This window comes from Electrophorus electricus, chromosome 23 (genome assembly GCF_041902795.1).
Source record: "Electrophorus electricus isolate QZ-2024a chromosome 23, ASM4190279v1, whole genome shotgun sequence".
NCBI lineage: Eukaryota > Metazoa > Chordata > Actinopteri > Gymnotiformes > Gymnotidae > Electrophorus > Electrophorus electricus.
The window spans coordinates 1,887,171-1,912,442 of record NC_137519.1 but is presented as its reverse complement, the minus strand read 5'-3'; the positions used below and the strand labels follow the sequence as shown (position 1 = coordinate 1,912,442).

At 43.5% G+C, this 25,272-nt stretch overlaps 1 protein-coding gene across 1 annotated transcript; it reads right to left on the bottom strand.

Annotated features, from left to right (window-relative positions):
• Positions 1 to 17,402: 17,402 nt before the first annotated feature.
• LOC118240422 (vang-like protein 2) lies at positions 17,403 to 22,848 on the bottom strand. The gene is made up of 3 exons (XM_081705884.1): positions 22,627 to 22,848; positions 19,303 to 19,559; positions 17,403 to 19,068 (listed from the first exon to the last, which is right to left on the bottom strand). Exons 2-3 carry the CDS (start codon positions 19,371 to 19,373, stop codon positions 18,885 to 18,887), a joined length of 255 nt encoding a protein of 84 aa, XP_081562010.1. The 5' UTR covers positions 19,374 to 19,559; positions 22,627 to 22,848; the 3' UTR covers positions 17,403 to 18,884.
• Between the last annotated feature and the right edge of the window lie 2,424 nt (positions 22,849 to 25,272).

Genomic DNA, 25,272 nt, shown 5'->3' with positions numbered 1-25,272 from the left:
CCCTTTTCCGCCAACAACATATCTAATGCCATACAATTTTGCACCGCTATCAGTGAGGTTGGTCCCAGCTGATCTCTAAGTCCTTGCACTGCATCCCTAGTCAGGTTGGCTAGCCTGAGGACATTATAATGTACATAGTTAATCCGATCCACATTTTTATTTGGAGTAATGGGGAATAATGCGGAAAGTATCGGAATATTCTCAAATCCCCCTGCTATCTGGTCTGCTAACTTATACCTGTCCGGAACTCCACGAGGTATTTCTATTGCATCTATGTATGTGGGGGTATTCCTTGTTAAATCAAAATGGTTTGCCTTTCGCTTCTGTCTTGCTGCATCAGTTACCGGGTCCCTGTGTAGTTTTTTGCCTATCAGTAATAAAGGAGCTGCTAACCTGACCATGGCGCATGTCCCCTCCGAGTTCTCTGGCATGTTAACAACCAAAGTCATCCTTCCACAATAATCATACAATCCTGCTCGTGCCCATGAACCCACAGACTCGTTCCCAGTGACTGTGCGGTTACACCGCCGGGATGTGCCCCAAGCGTACTTGAGGTGTGCTTGAACTTCTAACGAAGCAAGTGTAGTTCCCCTCCCCCTTTTTGGGTGAAAATAGTCCTGTTCTGGTTCTGTTACTGATGGGGGGGAAAATAACGCTCAAAGTGTCACAATTCTTAGGGTTTCTTTCCTTAGTCAGGCCAATCATGCACACATAACCCTTGGGGTCTTTTTGTGGGAATAGGGGTGCCGGGGTTGTTATAAGTCTGGGTCTTGTGGCTGCACATGCTACACATCCACCAATCTCTACCCCCATTCTGCTTCACCGTCTTGTTCTTAATGTTTTAATCCTTTCCTACTGCCATGCTATTATTTAACCCAAGCGTGACCAAACTGTAAATGGAAACACACAACACAATACACCAACAAATAATCAAACAACACAATTGTCCAGAAGTCATCACTGGTGTTCTGTTCTTCTTACTTCGGGGTCTAAGGGTGGACTACCTTCACCCTTTTGCTCCCGGGGATTATTCTGCCCCTTCTGTGTGGGAGTGAACACCTGACCCGTCCGGGTCAGGTGAGTTAGGTGATGTTTCAGAAAGGTCCCTTGCTGTCTCTTGCAGACTCCTCTGCCGTGACACTGTGGCGGCGCACTGGCTCAGATGAAACCATGTTTCCCCTTTACCCTTCAGGCCTACGGCGTGGCTGGTTCTTTCTGTCACCTGGAATGGACCTGTCCACCTCGGCTCACTCCATTTTCTCTGTCTGCTCCCCGTCCGGTCCCCCTCCTGCGTGGAGAAAGCTGAAACGATACTTTGCAATTCATTAAAGTATGATGTGTGTGTGAGATGTTTTTGTTTTCTCATTTATTGTTAAGGGTCCGTGGGGTCCTGGAAATCCTCGACCTGTCTGCAATTCAAAAGGGGTAAAACCAGTTGTTGCATTTACTGAACATCTCATTTGCATTAATGCCAAAGGGAAGGCGTCAACCCAATTTAATTTTGTCTGTGCACAGATTTTGGCCACTTTGTTTTTCACATTTAGATTCATCCTTTCCACCTTACCTTGAGACTGAGGATGATACACTGCCCCAAATGAATGTTTCAGACCCAGCATTTTCTCTAACTCCTGCAAATTGCGCGCTGTAAAATGAGTGCCATTATCTGATCTCACCTTTCTCGGAAACCCATGGTGAGGAATGTACTGGTTCACCAGGAACTTTAGCACTGAAGCACTGTCTTCCCGTTTTGTTGGCCACGCTTCCGTCCACCCTGTGTAGTTGTCTACGCGCATCAATACGTACGTGTACCCCTGTGCTGAGTCCACCATGTCTGTGTAGTCATTTACTATCTCTTCCCCTGGTGTTAATGACAACGGATACTTACAGGGTGCCACCTTAATTGTAGGTTTGGGATTGTACTGTTGACATACTCTACATGTCCCCTGCACTTTATGATAGCTACTCTTTCTGGTCCCTGCAAGGCCTTTGCCAGCTCCCTCATTTCTGCCTCATGTTTAATTGGTTTGTTTCCCGCTGTCCTAAACCCTGCTCTCATCCATTGTCTTAGCTCCACATGTGCTGCCCCTACCGTGTAAGCAGAGTCAGTATAAATATTCACTTCCTTGCCCTTTGCTAACTTCAAGGCCTCCACTACTGCCATTACCTCAGCTCGCTGTGCTGATTGCTAACCTTTCAGCCTTTCTGCTTTCACCGTCCAAAATTCATCTACTTCTCCCTGTGTTTCTGCCACCACTGCACACCCTGCTTTTATATCCCCGTATGGTCCTCTAAATCCACATCCATCGGTGAACATGTTCCCTGCTCCTGGAATTGGTTCTCCTTCTAGGTCTGGTCTCACCTTCTCCTGCTTTTTGACTTCCTGTTCGCACTGATGAGGCTCTTCTCCTCCCATCATGTCTGCCATGTTGATTCGTTCATGCGTGTACGTGATGTGTGGTGCTTCCAAAATTTTGCTGATCCTCTGTTGCCTTAGTGCTGTCAAGGCGAAGGCTTGTGAGTTCACGTATGCTATTACACTGTGTGTGGTTAGTACCGTGATTGGATGTCCCATTACCAGATGCGCTGTTTTCTGTATGGCTTTAGCCACTCCTGCTGCATGTTGGGTGCATGTTGGGTGTCTTTTTTCCATGTTGTCTAGCTGTGTGCTCACATGCATGAGTACTTGTCTCTCTCTCCCTTTCTTAGCTCACAATCTGATTCCAGTTTTTTCAGTCCTATCAGGTAACATGGAAAGGATCCACTTCCAATCCATGTAGACTCTCCTCTGGTGTCCCCCAGGGCTCAGTATTAGGCCCTCTTCTCTTTGTATACCTGTTCTCTTGGTGATGTAATATCTTCTCATGGCTTTTCCTACCACTGCTATGCTGATGACACCCAATTATTTCTTTCTTTCCCACCCTCCGATACGCAGGTCTCCAGACTTATCTCAGCATGCTTGACTGACATTGTGTCATGGATGACAGCCACCACTTGAGGCTCAACCCCAGTAAAGCCGAGCTTATGTACATCGAGAACTCCCTGGTATCACTATCTGAAGCTGCTCGTAGCCTGGGCATAACTTTGGACAACCAGTTGTCATTCTCTACTCATATTTCAAATCTGACCTGGTCTTGCAGATTTCTCCTTTGTAGCATACGAAGGATTCGGCCCTTTCTTTCACAGGAAGCTGCCCAGGTAATTGTGCAGTCTTTTGTAATCTCAAAGCTAAGCTACTGCAACTCGCTACTTGCTGGTCTTCCTCTAAGAGCCATCAGCCCTCTACAGCTTGTCCATAATGCAGCTGCATCACTGGTCTTCAATCTTCCTAAATTCATATGTCACTCCACTGCTGCGCTCACTTCATTGGCAGTATGAAGTAACTGACCACATCAGATTTGAAATCTTGATGCTTGCATACAAAGCCAAAAATGGACCAGCCGCTCTATACATTTTGTCAATTGTCAAAGCCCGGTCCACATTCACCCCAAAATCCAATTACACCAACGACCCTCAAAACAGTCCCAACACATGGGAGTGGGAAAGCCACACAGGATAGAGGGCCATTCTTCCTTCTCCCTTTCACAGGTTAGTTTATAAAAGGGAAATGTGATGGCATAATCTAGCATTGGGCTATTAGCATCCAGATGCAGCTAGATTAAGGTAGAACCTGGTCCTTAACACTGATCTTGGACAATTTCATTCTTTTTTGAACCATAACATTAGCCATTATACAACAAAGGCCAAACTGGAGTCAGTGTAAAGGAGCCACTTCTACCAACATCTTAACAGATCAAAGTATAAATCCTTTCATATGTGTCAAAAACCAACCCTGGCATCACTGAGCCATTTCAAGAGGTGAGGGACGAGCTTCACAGTATTTACACTACACAGAAGGTGCCCCTTCATAGGTAATGACATGATATCAGACAACAAATATGTTCCTTTTTGTTCCCTGCAATGTTGACAGGAGTCAGTCCAGAACAGGGCTGCACAAATAAGTATACAGTAATGAGCAGTGAAGATGATGTCTTGCCACAACACAATGGCAATCCCAGTACGCCCTGCCTTATCCATTGTGCGTAAAGAGAGGCCAAACCTTTATTTTCTATTCTGTAGAACGCTTAAAGAAATAAAATAAACTCCTTCCACACTCTTTATTCTTTGCTCTCGCATAGTGTTAATTTATAAAATAAAGGATACAACATAGACATATGATGATATTAATGCAAAATACTCTCTTGGAGCCCATGTGTCTTGCAGGGGTCCCAGTGAAAAAGAACCTGAATTTGTTTAAGTCACCCATCCACACATTCCATAAGGCGAAGAGAGCCACAATCTTGGGTCAAGTTGACATGGGCTGATTATGGGTCCTCGAGCAAAATGGCACCTGTTGGGTTGCCAGTTTGTCACTGATGACGTGAGTGAGTATTAACATACATGTATTGGGTAAAGTGCTTGGGGGGGGGTCCCTTTAATGGGCAGATTCATTTCCTCAGCCATACATTTTCAGTCTCATTTTAGTTCCATTTCTTCATCTTCATTGACTAATTTTTTTTTTAAACTGTCACCTCAGTTCCCTTGTTCCAACTTTAGCTTTACCTAATAAAAAAAAAACCACCTCACATATCTGGACTTTCATTTGAATGCTTTTTATTCCAACTCGGTGCATGAGCTGAAGGTTCGTCTGTCCTGTCTCTCTTCTCAGTTGCAGACAATACAATATTTGCAGGTTTCTCCCAGGAGAAAGGCATGCTGGGATTCTAGTAAAGAGCTACACAGGATGTATGAAATGGCAGGAATGCCACACCCTTAGTATGTGTGTGTTCATGTTTCAAATGTGTAAGTAAAACTCTTTACAATGTCTCGTGTAATAAATCAAAATCCTGTAGAATGGATCTTGGGCTGAACTGGTTCTGTTGGCCCTTCTTCGTTACCTAAACAGGTTGGAAAGATGACCATACAATTGCCACAGTCTGCAGGGGTAGTACACCATAAGCAACATAATTACATCAACTCCAAAATCAATACTAAACATTATTCAAATAAATACATAAAATTCTTAAAGTTAAAATTGGGAATTGCTACAGGTTTGAAGGCCAGTTTTCAGTCTGGCAATAGCAAGACCCAAGATCTGCGGTGATGTTTTAATATTCGACTGTGTGCTCCATTTAAACTCAACCCCAAATTATTCTAGTGATTCCAGACTAGATCTTTTTGTTTGGTACAATCAAAAAGAATTGTGGTACAGCATTAAACAGGTTTAGCCCCAGTATTTATAAATGGCTTCTTTGACACACTTACCATCGCTCGACCCAAGATAAATAGATGGTGTCCTGATAATGGAGGAAGACCCATGGATGGTGTCATCTGAACTGACTGACAGGTGACTTTTTTCTCACCATTGTGAGCAGTCTACAGTGCTTCAATCTCCTATGAAAATGAAAACAAGGAGTTAACCAGGATCTCACAAGTGCACAAAGCCATTCTTTTAAAACATAACATGAAAGTGCTAGCTAGCTGCAATGATAGTGTGTGTGTGTGTGTGTGTGTGTGTGTGTGTTTGAGAGAGCGTGAGTAATATATCCACTTTACCCTAAGCTGATGCAGGTTTTTCATCAGCCCCTTCATTGATTGAAAGATTCCATCCACATTTTTTATCATGCGCTGCCGTATGCTTGCTCGTGATTGGCAGGGCCTCGTTTCATGCCTCAGCATCTCCAGGTGTGAACGGCCTTTTGGTGACTGGCAAGGCATCTCCTGCCCTTCTTGCTGTGAGGACAATGATGTCACTTTCTGCTTCTGACTGGCAGCTTCTAAAGGATCCAAGGATCCAAGGATCAACAGTCTTAGTGTCCTGACTGGCAGAACACAAAGGGTGCAAAAAAGTTGGTAAATATCTGAGCCTGCTAAAATTCTATTTATAAAAACACCACCACCACCACCACCAGAAATATACTGTTTAACTATCATAGTGCAACAATGACTGTGTAACGGAGTGTAACAAATTCTTACCATCTTGAAGAGCAGCATCAGCCATTTTAGCTCGTCCTCCCACATAACCCTGCCCACCAGTATGCATGTAGGCTTCTGATTGGTCAGTTGGGATAGCTGTTGATCCTTGCTTGGTGGCTTCACTGCCTCCAGAGGCCGAGGAGATGGTCTTTTCTAACAGGTTCTTCCATCTGTGGAAACATCGCTAAAGCCATCAGGTCCCAATTTCTACAACAGCACAATGTTGTTAAAATCATCTGAACATAAATGGCCTGACACCATAAATGTTATCACAAAACAGACACAGCAGTGCTGACTGGTTGACCTTGATGAGAAGATGGTGGGTCAGAGAGAGACAAAAAAACAAACTCACGTGTTTTTCTCAGAGGAAGTCCCAGCCACCAGCTCGTATATCTGTCTCTCTGATGTACTGATCACATACAAGGCCTTGTTATCTGATAGAGAAGAGCAGGTTGTCAAACAATGTATTCAAACTAACCCACATGCAATTTCTAACTGGCTTCTTAATTTTTTAAAAATAAAATAAAGACATAGTTATTCCAGACCCATTCATCTATTCTGGCTATTCATAGCTGTAAGAATAACTACAAATATACCTGTAGCCACAGATCTGACAAGAGATGAATCCAAGCGAACAACGGGGCAAAAGGGGGTTTTGAGGTCCGTGTTCCTACCCCAAACCCCACCCAGTGAGCGCGCTGGACATCGCAAGATCAAACGGTCACCTGAACCCCTTTGGAGTAGCACCAACATGTCTGAGAGAAGCAGAGCATGAATGTCTGGACACACACACACACACACACACACACACACAGAGTGAGAATGGACCTGTCAAGTAATCATTTGCAAGAGGAAAAACAAAAATGTATGCAAGCTTGCACACAGATCACTGAAAGCATCCATTCACATTAAAAGTCCTTGAAACATGTGTATACACACGTATGAACATACAGGCAGATGCAGGTGTACACACACACACACACACACACACACACAGTTATTCAGACCATGTCATGTGTGAGGTAGCAGGGAACCAAATAACTCCAAGTCAGCATAGCACCATGCTCTCAATAGCTGCATTCCCCAGAGTTAACAGTAATTTGTTCAGCTGTGATGATCTCTTACCTATAGCTTTATCTTTGTTAACTTTCCAAGTCAACGGTCCTTCGTGGATCAGTTTTTTAGTGGTCAGGTCCAGATTCTACATAGAAAAAGAATATAGTTAATAATTCATACTCTGGATCAGGTGCTCCAAGACCAGAGAAGCTGTTTGGAAGGCAGATGGTGGATACATAGTAAGGCCGTACCTTGAACTGAGCAGCGACAGGACTGGCCTGCCTCTCCAGAGGGGACAAGTCTAGCCTGCGCTGATAACGGCTGAGCTGTCGCCGGTGCTCCGTCTCCCTGACGACCTCATTGACAGCTCGTAGTATCCCACGGCAGCACGCCTGTGCCCTCAGCAATGGCTGCAGGTCTGGAGAACCAGCTGTTGTGGGGGCACATACTAGTGTTAATCCAGGAGAAAGGGTGTGTGTGCTTGCCTCCTTGGTAAGCTGGTATGTGTGTGTATACTGAAGTGTTTTCATGGTTCAATACATTGTATGTGAGTGTTTCTATACATGCCTTCTGTGTGTCTGATGATGTTATCCAGCAGCAAGGGGTATTTGGTGAGTCTCTGCATCTCAGACACTAGAAGGTCCTTTAACTGTAGTCGGCGGCAGTGAGGGCTGGCTTCACATTCCTAACACACACACACACACACACACGAATGAGCCAAGGACATCTAAGTCCAAATGTGGATTCTGTTGACTGCAACACCAATTTATACCTAAAACAGCATCACTAGAAGTTATGTGCTGCAATAAAAGTCAAATCTAAAAGACTGGATAGTCTCCAATTCAAAATATGGGTCAACCAATTCACAACCCAGCCCACTAACAAATATGGCAGAAGCTCTAGTGTTTGTAGGTTTGTCCAAAGGCTTTATACCTCTAAAAAGTGTTACCTGTATAAGGTGCGCGAAACGCGGGTCTTTGCGTTTATTTTTAATGAGCTCCAGTGCCTGACTCTGCTGACTGCACAGGTGAGACACCTGCTCCTGGAACTCCTCTCCTGCAGCGTCTTCAAACTAACACGCACACACACAAACACATTAGCTACTGACATATCAAGTAAAGCAACAAGTATATCCCACACTACACAGAACAACCACTTCATTTTAGACAGCACCAAAAGATGATGTGAACTAGAAAGGGAGTAACACTAGCCAGCTCTCACTCTAGACACCATGATGTCTCCTATGCCTTGAACTATAGGAGAGTCCCTCAGCCTCTTCATGGACTCACACAGATTCGCTGAAACACAAATGCAACACCACAAAACAGAATCTGTTTAAGCGAGCCAGTGTGTATGTGGTTTGTTAGAAAGTTGTGTCAGTGGGCAACAAAACTCTACTTGTGTCATGAAGGCCACCGCAGAAACAACATGTACAGCCTCCAGTCCATACCTGCTCACAGTAATGGCATGGTGCCAATAGCTGATATTGTTCTGTCATTAAATTCCCAGTTTGGGTGGCTTTTACACTTCTTTAATCTTGATTATGATTTAGACACCAAGTAGGCTTCAGAAATTTAGGTTTGAAAACACACTAAGACAAATGGAGCGGATTTGCACGCACGCACACACACGCGCACACAGAGAGACTGACCATGAAGACTGTAGACCTGGGGCAGGTTGGGGAAGATACAGGAAAGTTCTTCGACGGTCAAAAGGTTCCTCATCTTCTGGAAGAACACCTGATCGAGAACCCTGAGAGTCCGCAGGTGAGACGCTTCCGTTGTGAACAGCTCTGAGGAAGAGGATATAGCAAAGTCACTACAATTTCTTACAAACGTTACACAATTCAGAATTCCACATGTTCATGAGTCAGGATAGAATTACCATATGTGCATAATAAATAGAATACTGTATGTTCAAAAGATTTAGTAGCTATTTAGTTTAAGTTAGATCAGTAAATAATTTTTTTTCATTTTACATGTTAACTGTGTACTGGGAGTTGTCTTTTATAGTCAGTTGCTGTGCACCACATTTGCTGTTTTACCATATATGACAGCCTGCCGTTCGATCTCCCGGGAGCCGAGAGAGGCGAGTGTGTGCGGCTCCACTGTCTCCTGCCAGTTCTGACAGTGGACCGTGTCCTCTTCCAAAGGAGGTGCATCAGGCAACAACGCCAGTGGTGTATCCACACTCCTACAGGAAGAGAAGGAGGCATGGGGAAAGAGAGAAAGAGAGACAGAGCTTCAGCAGCAACTAACTAAGATAAATCAAGGTGATGGATATGGATGTTAAAGAACTGGACAGCAGGTGTGCATGTGTGCTCATTAGCATCAGACTAATGAGGTGTATATAGTTATAATTACATCTCAGTCATGCTCATGGATCTCTGCATCCTGGTGCAAGGCGGTGACATACCTGTCCAGAGTAGATGCTGTAGGCCGGAAATTCATGGCTCAGGAACCTCAGCAGCTCTTCCACTAGTGTGTCTAGTGAAATATGTTCAATGTTGGATGATCTCCTTAGTGTTCGTTTCAGTATCTGTTCATTCAGCTGAAGAACACCTTTTCTGAACGGGTTATCAGACGCAACAATGGTCCTTAAAAAGTCCACATTACCTATTATGATGTAATAAACGGAGGTGTGAGAGCTGCAGTAGTGATCTAAGCCAGTTAGCTAGCTAGCTATGTTCTTGTCCAGACACTTTAATGCCTCATGGCTGGTGCAATGACACAATATTCAACATTTCCTTCTGATTCTACTTTTAATTCTGTGACATTAGCTAAGCAACTATAAAGCTACTCGTCCAAAAATGCCAGTGTCGTTAGACGTATCAAAACGTATCAAACATAGCTTTAGCTAGGCTAGCTAATCAGACCTTCTATGAAACAATCACAACTTAGTAAATTCATAGTTGTTAATCACAGTAAAGTGTTTTTTCTTTTTGTTGTTTGAAAAGAGTTACCTTGTTACCTTGCTAGCTAACAGTTAGCTAGTAACAATGCCATCAAAAGTAGTTCTCCACTGATACAAGATAGCTAAGAGAAGTTTGGCTCGGAATGTGACTGATTGAAAAACAAAAATACATCACAAATAGCGTTATGCAATAATACCTAACGTGCATACATCAAATACAAACAGTCCCCAATGCAAACCTCTTTTACAAGGCAGCTATTTAGCGTCTGCTACTTCTGCAAAACAAACTCAGTCTTGCATGTTAGTGTTAGCTATCCAGCTAGCTAGGCATTGCTCCAGGACAGGTTTTAGTATAGCCAAAATAATTTGATTGCCTGTTAATTTTTTTAAAAGGTTGATGTAGTGATGTGACGTTTTACTAAGCATGCCCTGATAAAAAGCTAATAAAATAGCTAAGGGCCAGATTCTGTTATATCATTAGTTAATGTCGTGTCCGTTGATGCAGGAAAGAAGAGACAGGAACCAATGCGTTACCCTGTGGCCTTTTATTAATGCAGAGCTCTGGAGATGTCACTTCACAACACAGTGCGAGTGAGATCTAAAGCATAACTTTGCAACAGACAGACTTATATTTCTCTCGCCTTGTGACACTTCTGCTTTTGTGTTTTTCCATCTCAGCCGTCACCTCTGTTTGACCGTCTCGTACACGTGTCTTCTTGCATAATCACACATATGCACGTCTAGGGCATTTCCTGTTATGTCTGGACATACAGTAATTATTTTATTTATTCAAGGATTAGTCCTATTCCATTCTGCGCATTATTCTCTACTAGTGTAAGCTTAGCATTCATTTAATTTCTGAAACCCCACAATTCCCCCTTTTGATCTCTACAAAGAGATCACCAATCACACTCCTTTATTCTGGCATCTCCTGTCTCTACGTCCCTTTCCCCCTGTATCAGTGGCATCATCGTGGTACCCTCATGCACATCTTTCCTTTCTATCATAGCTGAGATTAGTCTAACCATTAACGCCCTAATACATGGAATACAGCAGCACCCGCATGTCACAGCAATTCCCGTGAATGTGGCTAATGAAACCATCAATGACACAATTAAGTCTTTCCACTGACCGAACCGGCTCACCATCCAGGATTCCAACTGGTTGTTTATGCCTGAATTCTCATGCATTTCCTCTGATAGGGTCTTCAAACCATCCAATGCTCTACTAACTGACCCATCCGGAGCGGTATTATTAGGAATGAATGTACAACACATATCCTCAAGCATAGCGCAGACGCCCCCCTTTTCCGCCAACAACATATCTAATGCCATACAATTTTGCACCGCTATCAGTGAGGTTGGTCCCAGCTGATCTCTAAGTCCTTGCACTGCATCCCTAGTCAGGTTGGCTAGCCTGAGGACATTATAATGTACATAGTTAATCCGATCCACATTTTTATTTGGAGTAATGGGGAATAATGCGGAAAGTATCGGAATATTCTCAAATCCCCCTGCTATCTGGTCTGCTAACTTATACCTGTCCGGAACTCCACGAGGTATTTCTATTGCATCTATGTATGTGGGGGTATTCCTTGTTAAATCAAAATGGTTTGCCTTTCGCTTCTGTCTTGCTGCATCAGTTACCGGGTCCCTGTGTAGTTTTTTGCCTATCAGTAATAAAGGAGCTGCTAACCTGACCATGGCGCATGTCCCCTCCGAGTTCTCTGGCATGTTAACAACCAAAGTCATCCTTCCACAATAATCATACAATCCTGCTCGTGCCCATGAACCCACAGACTCGTTCCCAGTGACTGTGCGGTTACACCGCCGGGATGTGCCCCAAGCGTACTTGAGGTGTGCTTGAACTTCTAACGAAGCAAGTGTAGTTCCCCTCCCCCTTTTTGGGTGAAAATAGTCCTGTTCTGGTTCTGTTACTGATGGGGGGGAAAATAACGCTCAAAGTGTCACAATTCTTAGGGTTTCTTTCCTTAGTCAGGCCAATCATGCACACATAACCCTTGGGGTCTTTTTGTGGGAATAGGGGTGCCGGGGTTGTTATAAGTCTGGGTCTTGTGGCTGCACATGCTACACATCCACCAATCTCTACCCCCATTCTGCTTCACCGTCTTGTTCTTAATGTTTTAATCCTTTCCTACTGCCATGCTATTATTTAACCCAAGCGTGACCAAACTGTAAATGGAAACACACAACACAATACACCAACAAATAATCAAACAACACAATTGTCCAGAAGTCATCACTGGTGTTCTGTTCTTCTTACTTCGGGGTCTAAGGGTGGACTACCTTCACCCTTTTGCTCCCGGGGATTATTCTGCCCCTTCTGTGTGGGAGTGAACACCTGACCCGTCCGGGTCAGGTGAGTTAGGTGATGTTTCAGAAAGGTCCCTTGCTGTCTCTTGCAGACTCCTCTGCCGTGACACTGTGGCGGCGCACTGGCTCAGATGAAACCATGTTTCCCCTTTACCCTTCAGGCCTACGGCGTGGCTGGTTCTTTCTGTCACCTGGAATGGACCTGTCCACCTCGGCTCACTCCATTTTCTCTGTCTGCTCCCCGTCCGGTCCCCCTCCTGCGTGGAGAAAGCTGAAACGATACTTTGCAATTCATTAAAGTATGATGTGTGTGTGAGATGTTTTTGTTTTCTCATTTATTGTTAAGGGTCCGTGGGGTCCTGGAAATCCTCGACCTGTCTGCAATTCAAAAGGGGTAAAACCAGTTGTTGCATTTACTGAACATCTCATTTGCATTAATGCCAAAGGGAAGGCGTCAACCCAATTTAATTTTGTCTGTGCACAGATTTTGGCCACTTTGTTTTTCACATTTAGATTCATCCTTTCCACCTTACCTTGAGACTGAGGATGATACACTGCCCCAAATGAATGTTTCAGACCCAGCATTTTCTCTAACTCCTGCAAATTGCGCGCTGTAAAATGAGTGCCATTATCTGATCTCACCTTTCTCGGAAACCCATGGTGAGGAATGTACTGGTTCACCAGGAACTTTAGCACTGAAGCACTGTCTTCCCGTTTTGTTGGCCACGCTTCCGTCCACCCTGTGTAGTTGTCTACGCGCATCAATACGTACGTGTACCCCTGTGCTGAGTCCACCATGTCTGTGTAGTCATTTACTATCTCTTCCCCTGGTGTTAATGACAACGGATACTTACAGGGTGCCACCTTAATTGTAGGTTTGGGATTGTACTGTTGACATACTCTACATGTCCCCTGCACTTTATGATAGCTACTCTTTCTGGTCCCTGCAAGGCCTTTGCCAGCTCCCTCATTTCTGCCTCATGTTTAATTGGTTTGTTTCCCGCTGTCCTAAACCCTGCTCTCATCCATTGTCTTAGCTCCACATGTGCTGCCCCTACCGTGTAAGCAGAGTCAGTATAAATATTCACTTCCTTGCCCTTTGCTAACTTCAAGGCCTCCACTACTGCCATTACCTCAGCTCGCTGTGCTGATTGCTAACCTTTCAGCCTTTCTGCTTTCACCGTCCAAAATTCATCTACTTCTCCCTGTGTTTCTGCCACCACTGCACACCCTGCTTTTATATCCCCGTATGGTCCTCTAAATCCACATCCATCGGTGAACATGTTCCCTGCTCCTGGAATTGGTTCTCCTTCTAGGTCTGGTCTCACCTTCTCCTGCTTTTTGACTTCCTGTTCGCACTGATGAGGCTCTTCTCCTCCCATCATGTCTGCCATGTTGATTCGTTCATGCGTGTACGTGATGTGTGGTGCTTCCAAAATTTTGCTGATCCTCTGTTGCCTTAGTGCTGTCAAGGCGAAGGCTTGTGAGTTCACGTATGCTATTACACTGTGTGTGGTTAGTACCGTGATTGGATGTCCCATTACCAGATGCGCTGTTTTCTGTATGGCTTTAGCCACTCCTGCTGCATGTTGGGTGCATGTTGGGTGTCTTTTTTCCATGTTGTCTAGCTGTGTGCTCACATGCATGAGTACTTGTCTCTCTCTCCCTTTCTTAGCTCACAATCTGATTCCAGTTTTTTCAGTCCTATCAGGTAACATGGAAAGGATCCACTTCCAATCCATGTAGACTCTCCTCTGGTGTCCCCCAGGGCTCAGTATTAGGCCCTCTTCTCTTTGTATACCTGTTCTCTTGGTGATGTAATATCTTCTCATGGCTTTTCCTACCACTGCTATGCTGATGACACCCAATTATTTCTTTCTTTCCCACCCTCCGATACGCAGGTCTCCAGACTTATCTCAGCATGCTTGACTGACATTGTGTCATGGATGACAGCCACCACTTGAGGCTCAACCCCAGTAAAGCCGAGCTTATGTACATCGAGAACTCCCTGGTATCACTATCTGAAGCTGCTCGTAGCCTGGGCATAACTTTGGACAACCAGTTGTCATTCTCTACTCATATTTCAAATCTGACCTGGTCTTGCAGATTTCTCCTTTGTAGCATACGAAGGATTCGGCCCTTTCTTTCACAGGAAGCTGCCCAATGTGTAATAATATTTCTTGTTTTTGTTCAGGAGATGTGCAGACATTATCTGCTGTATTATTTTTGTGGCTGCCATTGTCACCTATATTCTTATTCGCTCCCTGGGTAAGAAACATTTCCAACTACACTTTCATTGGGGAAAAAAATCATTATTATTGTGGGCTCAAGCGGAAGGTGTTTTACCCATGTATGGCTTGTGAGATATCCTTCTAACGGAGGTTCTAACACAGCGTGGCTGCTTGGAGACTCTCGTCATGTCGTGTTGCCCCAGAACTCCACTGGGATGTTTTGTGGAGCTGGAGTCAATGTGTAAGTCCCTCACATACTGGATTGGTATTTATATCTTCACAGGAATACCAAAACAGCACACCCAGTATGTAAGGAACACCGTCAGTATTCTTTCGAATGGACTTTAGTGAGTCGGACTAGGGTTACAATGGAGCTGTGCAGGTGCAAATCATGTGGAAACATGAAACATCAACAAGACAAGATGGGTTAGACTTTAGCTTTAAGATTTTCATGATTGGCACTGCACAGCAACAAGTGGAACCAATCAAATCACTTGTGTTTAATGATTGTCTCTAAACCAAGGGGTCCAAACTCATGTCTAGGAGTGTCACAACACTGCAGAGTTTATTGGTTACCCCTGTCAAATTCACCCTCGAAGAAAGAACACTTAGCTGGGTAGTGTTGTGACTCTTCAGCACTGAATCCTGATACACATACTCAAAAAATTGAATAAAAATTGTTTATTTAATTGGCTAATATTCATGTGTCAAGCTGCATTTGTTTCCTGCATCCTCTCGTGTTTCAGTGACAAACCAAACGTCCTCTACTTTGACCTTCTGAAGTGTGCTAGAGCAACGACAGAAATGGACGCCACTCTAGAGGGTCTCCAGTGTCCAACCACTCAAGTGAGATTTCCATACAAATGTCCTGTTGACATTGTACAGAAACCAAACACGTATGTCAGTAGCCTTTTAGAAATATGCACATGAGACTCATTTATTACAAAACAGTTTAGCATGTAATATGTGAATGCCAGTTTGTAATTCTGGGGGCTTGGGTCTCTTTTCGCTGTTTGGTTTGGGAGCCTTTTGGTGTATCATGCAATGAACAATGTGTAAATAGTGTAGATAGAAATTAAAAAAAGCAACACTGTGTTTAGCTACTCAAATAAGATCTCCTTCACTCTGTGTGTTTGTGCGTTGGTTTGCAGGTCTGTGTTAAAAAATGCCCTTCAGAGTTCTGGAAGTTGCCCCCAGAGGCGTATGCCCCAAATGCCCTGCCTAAAGACTTCTTTCAGCAGCAGTATTGTGACCCTAGACTTGACCTCGCCCAAACCACATTGGTAAAACCTCACACTGCAAATAAGCAATGTAACCAGCTTCATCTCTGAGAAATAAACCTTCACCTCACTCTTGACAGAACAGAATTTGTCGTATCAAAAGTCTTTGCAATATGCAACTCTTTGTACATGTAATTCATGCATTGGCTTAGCCACTCACGCATACATAGCATTTGTGCATACATAGCATTCTGCATGTTAATGAGATTTTCACATGCATTTCCACTACAGAGTGTCCAAGACATCCTCAATCAAGAGCTTTGTCCATATTTCTACACCCCAAGTAAACCAGGTACAGACAGCAGGATTACACAACTACCTGTCTATTTGTCCATTCTGTTTTGTAACAGTTTGACTATGCTATGTACCAAAACATAACCAAACCACCAGGAAAGTACTTATACCTGCAGTGATAAGTCAGCAGGTTTAATTGTTAGTCATATTATTTTCTGTCTCTCCCTCCACCCAGAACTAGGGAGATGTCTGCCTAGCTTTGACTGGCAGGACGTTCCTCCAGACTTCTCTCTCCCTGGATTCGCTTCCGTTTATGAAACAGTCGAGCACATAAAGGGATCTATGGAGTAATCCTTCACACACACTCACACACACATTTCACTCTCAAGCTACTACACATATGCCAATCATCAGGACTATATTGTTTTTATTTCCACTGTGATGTTTCTGTCTCCTCTAGTGGAGGGTCTGGAGCGTAACGACGGCACCGTGCAGAGACCATACCACATGCCCAGGTCTCTGTGGCAAATCCTTCACAAGAGAGACAGCTTTCTCCCTTAATGAATAAACCATCCAGCATATATTTGAGTCTTTTTTCTGTTGTTGTAACTGTAAAACTGTTCTCAACAGCATTTCGACCACTGTTTTGTTCAAAAGAGATCTGACGGGGCGGCCTCTGGACTGATCCAGTTTTGACCGAACGGCAGACACACACTGGATGTTCTGGCAGACATTTACATATCTGGCTGGACCTTAACCATGTTGCTCTGTTTATTTGATACGCCTGCTCTTTTCATATACCGCACTGCTTATTGTGTAGGAGTAGGCTTGTTCCTAAATGTGGAGTATATGAGAGGCTTAAGGGGAAGTTGATATATTTAATTGAGTTTTAGTTCATTGCCAACTGCTCTCATTATGTGTGAAAGATCACATTTCATGGGATGCTACAATATATTTTTTTTAATTCCTGAGTGTAATAATGTCACGATTGGCCACCCTCCTGGACTCCCTGTTTCCGTGGTTTCACGTCTTGCGCTGCAGGCTGCTCCCCCCTGCAGCGTTGGTCAAGACGGGTAGACGCTTACCTGGGATCTCGTCGTTATCAAAATAAACGTGACCCTGCTTCTTCCGGGAACGACGAGATGCCCGTGTACAGGCAGCCACGACCAAGGCACACAGCAGGGTTTAAATACATGAACTAGAAACGAGGGACAGGTGTACGCAATCAGTGTGAGGACAAAATGAAACCGTGGAACGGAACAAAACACAAGACATGGAAAACACGGAACATGGAAGGGACTGATCGTGACAATCAGCATAGATTATTTAACACAAAGATTCAGAACTGCTGGTGCGGTGTATTTAATCATCTAATATAGACACCAGTACCTCCACTAAATCCTGCCATAATGATATCAACATCAAATGCAAAAAAAGTAATTTTGTTTACAATAGTGAATCTAACACCAAAAAAAAAGCCAAACAAATAAAACGTGATGATGGACATGCGCCTCTTTAAAGGATTTTCTCAATAAATATATGTAGAATTTATGACTATAACAGAAAACAGCAAAGAGAAAAATGCAAGAATGCATATGGCGAAGGACGTATGGCAAGTATGGCAAATTCCTCCTAAATGTCTATTTGGTTCCATCAATGCAATATTTGAAGCTCTATGAAATAAACAAACCAAATTGTTATCAGAACACTCCACTATATTCATGAAAAACACTTTCTCATGTACTCATGTTTTCTGTATGGCTTTAGCCACTCCTGCTGCATGTTGGGTGTCTTTTTTCCATGTTGTCTAGCTGTGTGCTCACATGCATGAGTACTTGTCTCTCTCCCCCTTTCTTAGCTCACAGGCGAAACTCTCTCTCCTGGGGGCTACGTGTTGACATTCAAGCCGACAGCAGGGCCCAAACTTCGGGAATTAAACCTTAACAAGCTTGCCTGTCTAGCTAACTCAACCAGCGAGTAGGCTTAGTTAAAATAACAGCTTTAGTGAGCAAGGCTCCGATGAAAAATGCAAGTTATGATGGCCATTCACACTCCAGACACATTTTTTTTTAACTCAACAACGACTCCTAAGTTCTTTCAAACTTCTCAGTAAGGAATTCAAATCTGAAAAAGTACGTTCAAGAATAGTTTTGAGATGTCATTCACCATCAGTTGGTTCTGAAAACTTGACTTGTAGAGTAACATACCATGCTGATGAGGTTACAGTGTCAAGTGTGAATGTGTGGAAGCTTGACTTGGAAAAAAGACAATGAATCGGCCATCAAGTCTACAACAAAAGCATGCCAGCTAACATTGGTACTCACCCCAACCTGCCTTTGCACTGTGCAATTCCAGCAGTCTTAAACATTGTTTTGCATTTCAAACTGTACAAGACGATGCATCTGAAACCTTGACCAAACTCCATGGCACAGTGCTCCATCGATAGTTGTTCTCAATATCGGACTACATGATACAGATTTTCTGGAAACTATCATGCTAGATCATTAAGATATTGTGCTTTTGTCACAAAAATGTGACATCAAAAAGGCATTCTATCTGCTGCCACAACTGCACAAAATATTTTTGTGTCCCACATACTTCATGCTCATTTTGCTATACCACTGTTATTTGTAGTTGGCATGTGAGCTATGGCAGGCTGTTCCCTATTGGTTGTTTTTATACGCGTGTTGCGTATATGTGTACTGCGAGATTTTAGAGCAAAATTTCTGACACTGCATGAGGAGACATGAGATGCCCAGTCCAACATTTCAGTAAAAAAAAAAAAAAAAAGTCAATCATTCATATTTTGAAGCACTATAGACTTTTTATGGTCTGAAGCTATAGTGGAATGGTTTTCCAGGCTGGAGGAGGTATGAAGTGAAAACATGGACTCGATCATCTCCACGTGTGGACTCTGTGTCCAGCAGGGCCTCTCCAGGAGCCTGGATAGTGACCGATTTGTCCCCTCTGCTGTCCCTGCTCTTAGAGCGGTGCCTGTCTCTCCGATCCCTGAAACACCACCACACACGCATGCGCACACAGATGTATATAAACATTTATATACACAGTATACTCCAAGTTGGTACATAAAGCAACATAAAATGGATAATCGTTAAATAACGATACGGTGGTACCCTCAGTGTTTGCAGTAGTGTACATTCACATTTGTATGTTCTAGACAAAACATCAATGCCCACCCACATTTAGGCAAAAGGGAAGAATGTCGGGAAATGGCATACGCACCTGTGCTTGCGAGAGCTACGGGAATGGGAGGACTTGTAGGAGTAGCCCGAGTACTGTGACTCGTTGTCCATGTCTGGGGCCAGTGGGCGGGGTTTGTGGACCCCAGCTCCGCCTCCTGGAACATTTTGTTGCTATGCCCAGTTGAGTTTTGCGCTCTGAGATAGATTTAGAGGATAGAGCCAGCGGCAGCTGCAGCAGTTCAACCTTACTCCTGAGAGAATCTATTTTGAAGGCTGAAGAGGAGGAGGAGGACTAACCTGAGGGAGGAAGAGTAATAAGTATACCTTTAAAGCAAATACCATAATCCAGAGCAACACATCTCAGAGTGAACACGCTCCCTGTTAATCAAACCAAAGACTGGTGGTGTCAGCACAAAGCTCTATCTGCTCTTAAAGGTGAGCTACAAGTGCCCACAATTTCACTACAATCTGTTCTCATTCAGAATGAACAAGTGCATATAAAATCAGAGCAACACCATAATATGTAGAGATCTATAAAGATCTGTTTTTATATATTTCAATGAATCCATTAATGTCCCAGAACAGTGATAGTATAAAATTGAGTCACATTTTGAAAATGAACATCTTGAATACACACTGAAAATTGAAACAAAGGTTGTAGTCTTCATCTATTAATTGAACTGTGCAAGAATAATGAACAAACCAGAAAATAGCATTACACACCACTTCACCTTCAAGGTATTAAATGTTTTTCACCCTAAGGAAGCAATTTACAAAAACAGGCTCATCGTTCAACAACTTTGTGAATCGGTACTTTCACAATTCTCACACTCACCACAAGGTCTCATCACTCTCACACACACACACACACACACACACACACACACACACACACACACACACCAGCCATCTCCCATCATCTCCAGGGTTACCAAGCTTGGCTCTTACCAAAGGAATGAATAAGAGGGTACAGGAGCAGTGAACAGTGTGGGGGCTAGGTTTCTATGGTTACATGACCTTTAACCACACAACCCTATTTCTGGGGAGAGCAAAAATATGTCAGTGAGCTGTTCGTATGTTTACCTGGGTCTGTGTGTGTGGTCAGCTCTAAAATAACAGCAGCAACTGTCATTGAAGAAGCTGTTGTGTGTGCCTGAGTAGGTACTAAACACATTCTTAAGAATAGTGACTCTTAATCCAATTCCTTTAATGAAGAACCACAACTTTCCTCACTTTCTATTTCTAAATGTCTGTCCCCTTCTCTCTGATTGGCTGTATATGAAGGGAACGCAAGCTTTCCTGATTAGGAAGCCAAAAACACAGACCTCCTCTTTCTGCTGTGTCTGTGTGCATGCACTTCTTACTCACCCACTTGTCAGGGATTGTTTACAAAACTGGTAATACAGTCAAGGATACCATTTGTCGAGGGCAGACTCCCAACACATGCCACGCATCAATCTCAAATAGGGGCTCTTGGATTCTCTCACACACACACGCTTCTCACAGGAATTGTAAAAACAGTAGGCCTACGTTTGAACAGAATAGAATGGGACCATAACCCCATGCATTTTATAATAAAGGTTAGAATAAAAACTCATATATAAAAACATAACTCTCGAAGAAAATTAAGAGATCAGTCCCAATCAGTATCTCTGCATTTGGCAATGATTTCAATTCCACAGTCTGTTGAATTCCACCACATGTACAGCTCTTTGTATTTAATGAGATTCTGATTAGGTAATCAAAGCTTATTTAACAAGCAGTGTGAAAGACTGGTGGAGAACACCTGAAGATGCATGAACAAGCTGCAATCAAAATCTGAGATATTCCACCAAATACTGATTTCTTAACTAATCCTAAGTTAAAACATTAGTACCATGAATGTGTTTTCTTTGCATTATTCTGTGGTTTGGAAACAATGCATTTTTTTTTTGACCCATTGTCATTTTGTAGGTAGGTGTAAACCATCAACAGTGATCTCAAATTACTTGTCGCCAAGCGACGTAACCAGCTCAGCGGATCATTGTCTGCACAGGGTAAGGCCTAAATGCCTCAGAGTAACAGTGGACAAGAATTGCAGGGGAGGTACTCAGGGCGCCCCCAACACCCACGCAAAGACAGGCCGAGGCTTAGAGGCCTTCATTGAAAAGCTCGAATGCTGGGACTGGACCAAGTTTGGTACAGTAATCAAAATATCCATGAATCTAAGGCAGTTTACGCCGCACCTACATTTAAGAAAAGTTTAAGTTGGTGTTCGATTGTAAATACATAACCAGGACTATCTACATCCCAGCTTTTGCAACAACTTAAGTCGCTGCTTGACACACAGTATCGGTTCTCTCTCGCGTTTACTGGAGTTAGGCGAGCTAAGGATTAAATCGTAGCCAAACCCATTTTCCAATGAAGACTGCAATAAGGTATGGTGGAAACAGTTTGCGTCTACTGATACAAAGATTACTGCTGTAAGCATACATTAAAACATGCACTTCAAGCCACCAAAACAATAAACAAGTGAAATGAGTGGAAACATTAAGAATTATTTTATTGAAATCAAGTATTTGGGTTTAAGAAACAATTTGACGAGACTCCACACAAAGGAAATGAAAGAATACCCAGCAGGGTTCATCAATCCGGTTCCATTTTGTTTGCATGTCAGCACCGAGTTCACCGTATTCCAATAACCCTATCCACCAATACGCCAAGAACTATTAAATTACTGCAGGCTTAGAGCACAGCGACGCGGACAGGACAATGCGACGCTTAAAATGAGTTTTACTTGGCTCCAAAAGTTAAAAGGTGAAAAACACAAAGCGAAGACAGGCGTCGTTCCCTCAATTCGCTGTGAGGGGAAAAAAGACTACAAAAATTAGGCGACTTGCCTTTCTTTGCGAGGGGCTACATCCGAATGCTAAGGACCTTGCGGCACAAAGAAAATCCAAGCGCAGGGGTTTTCCAGACTGGAATAAAATGCACTTTTCAACATCCACGTCGTGAAATTTTGCAAAACACTGCCCAGTTCTATGGAAATAAAGAAAGTAATCCTTAAAGGCAATACGTTACATCTTAAGATCAGTGCAATGTAAAATCCATGATCCGTTCCCAACTCTTCCACTATGCGTTGGTTCAATGCCTTGAGCCCCGCTGCGTGTGTGAATACTATCATTCATCACCCAGACACTTGCGAATCAGAGCTATTCGGCTGGAAAACCATCCAAATGAAGAGCGTTAAGGATCATGGAGAGAGCATAAAACGTATGCTTTACTTTCCATTACGGCATGCATAATATTGTTTCACCTAAGCATATAATTTATCCTCACTCTTATACGCTTGAGCAGTTTTAACGCCACGTTTCTTTACACTCACTATTAGACAACAGGCGTACTCGTCGCACTTTCTTGTCTGTTCCTTTGGCCGTGCACCTTCCCTAAACCAAACAATTCCACTCCGTTTTCCCCTGTTTTGCCTGCGGGAACAGCTACTCATCTGTTATTCACAGAAACACATATTTCCGTCTCCTTCATTCAAACCGTGGCTACTACACCGACTACGCCCCATGCCAACACTTCTCCTCCCCCATGTTCCTTGTGTCGCCCCGCCGTCCCAAACTCCCGATCCCTTTCCTCAATATTCTACAGGTTATCACTCACCGAATATACAGCTTTCAATCGTTGTTCACCCTATTCTACCATACTACTTCAGATCATAGTTTAGGTTATTATTTAACCGCCTGCTTCAGCTTCATTTTTTTTTTTTTTTTGTAGATTTGATTCTTTATTGATCGTTGACCGACTGTTATCTGGGTTGCGGGCCACCTTCAATACAGCAGCGTTGTATTTAGAAAGCGATCCTAGAGAATTAGGACAGCTAACGTAAACTGCATGGCGCAAAAGATGGCCTGTAGTCCTTTGGGTTTTTCTCCGGGATCATTCTCTGATTGGGTATGGTAGGCTCTGAGTTTAATTATTTTTGCCTTAGATTCTGTTAATTCAAGGCTTCTTGTCTGAACCTTGTCTGATCCTCTTCTTTGAGGAGAAGGTTGCAGCAATCCGCCGGTCCTTTTCCTCTGTTCCCATTCTTCCAGCCAGTGTTCATTCCTGTACATCCAACTCTCTGGCTTCTTTTTCCCCTCTCTGCTCAGAAAAACTCTTCAACTCCTGACTTCCAGCAATCCGACATGTCCGCTGGATCCCATTGCCTCCACTCTGTTCTAGACGATCTCAAGAGATCTGCATTCTGCATTCAGAACCACCAGGGTGGTACCAATCCTCAAGAATGCCACACTCAACAGCACCAACATAACCAGTTACAGACCAGTATCACTTCTCTCTTTCCTCTCAAAAGCCCTTGAACGAGAAGTTTACAATTCATTATCTGGTTTCCTCACACAGAAGTAGCTGCATGATCCCCATCAGTCTGGCTACAATCCAGCACATTCAACAGCCCTCATAGCAGTGACTGCGAATCTTTATGCTGCTAAAGCTGCCAAACTGTCTTCTGTCCTGATTCTTCTGGACCTTTCAGCAGCCTTTGACACAGTAAACCACAACATTCTCCTCTCTGTTCTCTCCAGCCTTGGTGTGACTGGCTCTGCATGGAAATGTTTTCAGTCCATTTAGGTAACATGGAAAGGATCCACTTCCAATCCATGTAGACTCTCCTCTGGTGTCCCCCAGGGCTCAGTATTAGGCCCTCTTCTCTTTGTATACCTGTTCTCTTGGTGATGTAATATCTTCTCATGGCTTTTCCTACCACTGCTATGCTGATGACACCCAATTATTTCTTTCTTTCCCACCCTCCGATACGCAGGTCTCCAGACTTATCTCAGCATGCTTGACTGACATTGTGTCATGGATGACAGCCACCACTTGAGGCTCAACCCCAGTAAAGCCAAGCTTATGTACATCGAGAACTCCCTGGTATCACTATCTGAAGCTGCTCGTAGCCTGGGCATAACTTTGGACAACCAGTTGTCATTCTCTACTCATATTTCAAATCTGACCTGGTCTTGCAGATTTCTCCTTTGTAGCATACGAAGGATTCGGCCCTTTCTTTCACAGGAAGCTGCCCAGGTAATTGTGCAGTCTTTTGTAATCTCAAAGCTAAACTACTGCAACTCGCTACTTGCTGGTCTTCCTCTAAGAGCCATCAGCCCTCTACAACTTGTCCATAATGCAGCTGCATCACTGGTCTTCAATCTTCCTAAATTCATATGTCACTCCACTGCTGCGCTCACTTCATTGGCAGTATGAAGTAACTGACCACATCAGATTTGAAATCTTGATGCTTGCATACAAAGCCAAAAATGGACCAGCCGCTCTATACATTTTGTCAATTGTCAAAGCCCGGTCCACATTCACCCCAAAATCCAATTACACCAACGACCCTCAAAACAGTCCCAACACATGGGAGTGGGAAAGCCACACAGGATAGAGGGCCATTCTTCCTTCTCCCTTTCACAGGTTAGTTTATAAAAGGGAAATGTGATGGCATAATCTAGCATTAGGCTATTAGCATCCAGATGCAGCTAGATTAAGGTAGAACCTGGTCCTTAACACTGATCTTGGACAGTTTCATTCTTTTTTGAACCATAACATTAGCCATTATACAACAAAGGCCAAACTGGAGTCAGTGTAAAGGAGCCACTTCTACCAACATCTTAACAGATCAAAGTATAAATCCTTTCATATGTGTCAAAAACCAACCCTGGCATCACTGAGCCATTTCAAGAGGTGAGGGACGAGCTTCACAGTATTTACACTACACAGAAGGTGCCCCTTCATAGGTAATGACATGATATCAGACAACAAATATGTTCCTTTTTGTTCCCTGCAATGTTGACAGGAGTCAGTCCAGAACAGGGCTGCACAAATAAGTATACAGTAATGAGCAGTGAAGATGATGTCTTGCCACAACACAATGGCAATCCCAGTACGCCCTGCCTTATCCATTGTGCGTAAAGAGAGGCCAAACCTTTATTTTCTATTCTGTAGAACGCTTAAAGAAATAAAA

Coding starts and splice junctions, on each gene's coding strand:
- LOC118240422 (XM_081705884.1), bottom strand. CDS start 19,373: ATGGACAACGAGTCACAGTACTCGGGCTACTCCTACAAGTCCTCCCAT. Junction 19,069..19,302: donor CGTAGCTCTCGCAAGCACAG/GTGCGTATGCCA, acceptor GTGGTGTTTCAG/GGATCGGAGAGACAGGCACC.